This window comes from Rhagoletis pomonella, unplaced genomic scaffold, assembly GCF_013731165.1.
Source record: "Rhagoletis pomonella isolate Grant_MI unplaced genomic scaffold, Rhpom_1.0 Rhpom_scaffold_14209, whole genome shotgun sequence".
Classification (NCBI taxonomy): domain Eukaryota; kingdom Metazoa; phylum Arthropoda; class Insecta; order Diptera; family Tephritidae; genus Rhagoletis; species Rhagoletis pomonella.
Window position 1 is genome coordinate 1 of NW_023472734.1, and position 4000 is coordinate 4000.

General features: G+C 47.0%; 1 protein-coding gene across 1 annotated transcript; it reads left to right on the top strand.

Annotated features, from left to right (window-relative positions):
• Positions 1-72: 72 nt before the first annotated feature.
• Positions 73-912, top strand: LOC118757088. The gene has a single exon (XM_036491824.1). It carries the CDS (start codon positions 73-75, stop codon positions 910-912), a length of 840 nt encoding a protein of 279 aa, XP_036347717.1.
• The last annotated feature ends 3088 nt before the right edge of the window (positions 913-4000 follow it).

Sequence of the window (4000 nt, forward strand, 5' to 3'; positions counted from 1 at the left end):
GAATTAAACTATTTAATAAATAAAGTAACTTGATTCAAACACTACAAAGTGGTGACCCCGTCGAAAGTAAAGATGCACACGGAAGGAGACGGAGAAATTTTCGTAGATGCTACGAATTTGCAAATCGCTCGGGTGGCAATTAAACCGCCGCCATTTTGGAAGCCCGATGTTCGGCTATGGTTTCAGCAGGTTGAAGCCCAATTTATTCGCTCAAATATTACGACAGATGAGACTAAGTTTTATACGTTAGTCGCAGAAATTGATTCCTCAGTGCTAAAGCATGCAGCAGATATTATCCAAAGGCCTCCGGCAGGCAATAAGTACAACGCACTGAAGGAGCGCCTAATTAAGGAATTCAGCGAATCGAAGGAAGTACGTATGAAGCGTTTGCTGAGCGGTAACACAATAGATGGTAGGAAGCCGACAACTTTCCTTCGGGAATTGCGAGACTTGGCAGATGGTCACTTAGACGAGGCGGTGCTTAAGTCGCTGTGGCTGCGTCAACTTCCAAGGAACGTGCAACAAATTTTGGAAACTGTAACTGGAGAGCTGGACAGCTTAGCGGAGAAGGCAGACAATATTATGGCGGTCGCTGATGACTCTGGCATTAATGTTGTTAGTGGTGATGTAGGCGCAGTCGCATCTTTGCAAGGCACAATCATGGAATTGAACAAGCGATTGGAGCGTTTAGAACTGGGTGTGTCAAAACCAGTTATTCGCGCTACAAACCGTCAGCGTAGCTATTCGCCTCGTGCGCGCTCTCGTAGTGTAAGATCACCATCGGGCGAGTTGTGCTGGTATCATCGCAGATTCGGTGCCCGTGCCACCAGGTGCAAATCACCTTGTAATTTTCGACCTGAAGCGCAGGAAAACTACTTGGCCCGTCCTTTCCGGCGACTAATCAAAGGATAGGGCCTGACGCATGTCGCCTGTTCATTAAGGACAGACTTTCAAAACTTTCTTTTTTGGTGGATACCGGAGCAGAAATATCTGTGGTGCCACGCAACAGTAACGACAATTCTCAAGCTTCATTAGTAAAGTTAGCAGCAGCAAACAACACTCATATAAATACGTACGGACAGAAACAGCTCACCGTGGATCTAGGCCTGCAAAAAAAACTTTACATGGATATTCACCATCGCTGACGTGACGCATCCTATATTGGGAGCAGATTTTTTAAAGCATTTCGGCATGCTTGTCGACGTAAGAGACAAGGCGTTGGTTCGCAATGGGTCAGACCTACGTAGCGCGTGTAGAATGTCCCGCCAACATCAAAATATAACGACGATTAAATCTACCAGCGTGTTTCACGACCTTGTGATCCGATATGCTGATCTGTTGAAGGAGCCGGCGCGACGTAAAGGGACTGAAACACAGATATGCCACTTCATTGAGACAAAGGGACCGCCAGTGTCACAAAAGGTGCGTAGGCTACCACCGGAAAAGCTGGCAGTAGCGAAAAGAGAATTTAATAATCTCTTGGATAGCGGCATATGCGTTCGGTCAAAAAGTCAATGGAGCAGTCCTTTGCACCTAGTAAAGAAAGCGGACGGCAGTTGGCGTCCTTGCGGCGACTACAGGCGGCTGAACTCTAAGACGATCCCGGATAAATACCCAATCCGTCACATACAGGACTTTGCTAGCGATCTAGCTGAAAAGAAAATTTTTTCTGTTATCGACTGCAAAAAAGCATACCACCAAATACCGGTGCATCCAGCAGACGTGCCCAAGACCGCAATCAGTACACCATTCGGACTATTTGAGTTCCGATATATGACGTTTGGCTTGCGCAATGCGGCCCAGACGTTTCAGCGATTTATGGACGACACGCTTAGAGATCTGCCTTTCGTTTTTCCCTATTTGGACGACACATTGGTAGCATCAACGTCAGTTGAGGAGCATGTAGGGCACCTGCGAAAACTCTTTGACCGATATCGCGAGAAGGGATTGGTGATCAACCTGGACAAATGTCAGCTCGGTTTGCCAGAAGTGAAATTTTTGGGGCATTCAGTGTCAGCAAGTGGTATTAAGCCACTACCAATCCGCGTGGAAACTTTAATCGCTCGAGCAAAGCCTAAAATGGCACACGAGCTAAGAAGTTTTTTAGGCGCTGTTAACTTTTATCGGCGTTTTCTACCACATGCGGCCGAGATTGAGACACCCCTACAGAAGATATTGGGGCCTTGCAAAAAGCGCGACAGATCTTTGTTAAACTGGACGCCGGAAGCTTCTGCGGCTTTTGAAAAGTTAAAACACCAATTAGCTAATGCAGCTTTGCTAGCGTTCCCTATTAAAGATGCAGAGCTGGCACTCATGACCGACGCGTCGGATAAGGCAATGGGAGCGGTGCTCCAACAACGAAGGCAAGGTGATTGGCAGCCGTTGGGATTTTTCTCAAGAAAATTCAGCAAGACGGAGCAGCGATATAGTACTTATGATCGCGAATTATTGGCGATCTACTCCGCTGTGAAGTATTTCCGCTATTTTTTGGAAGGCACGCAATTTACCATTTATACTGACCACAAGCCGTTGGTTCACGCGTTTCAGCAAAAGTGGGAAAGGCTTTCCCCTCGGCAGACACGACAGCTAGATTTTATTAGCCAATTTACGGTTAAAATAGTGCATGTTCTGGGCGAGAAAAATATAGTTGCAGACATGTTATCACGCATGGAGGGAATTGATAACTCATCGATAAACTATGCGGCACTTCGAGACGAACAGTCAAGTTGCGGGGAGCTTAAAAATTTGATGGAGTCAAATTCGACCTCGTTGCAGTTAAGCAAGCACAGGCTGCAGAACTCTGACATAGATATAGTCTGCGACACCTCCACCGGTAGGCTCCGGCCCTACGTAACCAAATCATTGCGTAAGGTGATATTTGAGGCCCTACATGGGCTTGCTCACCCGGGCGTCAAAACTTCCATCAAGCTAATTGCAAGCAAATTCGTGTGGAAGGGCATGAACTCCGATATACGGGCATTGGTGAAGAGTTGTCAGCAATGTCAGCGGTGTAAAGTTACCCGCCATACACGTAGCGAGCTGCAAACATTTTCAGTACCTGATAAACGATTCGAGCATATAAACATAGATTTAGTAGGTCCATTTCCGCAATCAAATGGCTACATCTATTGTCTCACCTGCATCGACCGTTACTCTAGGTGGGTGGAAGCTATTCCGCTGCCCAATATTACAGCGGAGACAGTGGCTAAAGCTCTGTTTAGCGGTTGGATATGCAGGTTCGGGGTTCCTAAATACATAACCACCGATCAAGGACGGCAATTTGAAAGCGATTTGTTTAATGAGATGGCTCGGCTTCTCGGTATTAAACATCTGCGGACCACAGCTTACCATCCGCAGGCTAATGGTTTAGTCGAGAGATGGTACAGAGTATTTAAGACCGCGTTGCGTTGTCACGCTGGGAACCATGATTGGACGGATCAGATCCCTGTGGTGCTGATGGGTCTGAGGTCGGCCGTGAAGGAAGATTTAGGAGCATCCACGGCGGAACTGGTCTACGGTCAGGCGATGAAACTACCGGGCGAATTTTTTTTCGAAGCGGACACTCCGCGCATTGGCGAACACGAGTTTCTTCAAAAGTTGCACGTATACTTCGAAAAAATGCGCCCTATTGCAACGTCAACTCATGGTAGTAAGGTGGTTTACGTGCCCAAGGATTTACGGGTCTGCAAATATGTTTTCCTTCGGGATGACACTGTGAGGACACCATTGAAAGCTCCATACGAAGGTCCTTTTAAGGTGCTGGAGCGTCACCCGAAAACATTTACAATTCTCGTTAAAGCCAAACCTGTCACGGTGACCATCGATAGGTTGAAGCCAGCGTATGTTCCTAACGAGGAGATAGCAATGTTCAAGAGAGCCAGTAAGAAAAATCGGCGCGTACGTTTTTGGGATGAGTGCCTAATCGAGGAAGATGCCTCTAAGGAGGGGGATGGTGTAGCGGCAACACTGAAAGGCCGATAAGTTTTATCGGTTTGACTAC

Excerpts from the sequence above, each read along its gene's own strand:
- LOC118757088 (XM_036491824.1), top strand. The coding sequence starts at position 73 with ATGCACACGGAAGGAGACGGAGAAATTTTCGTAGATGCTACGAATTTG.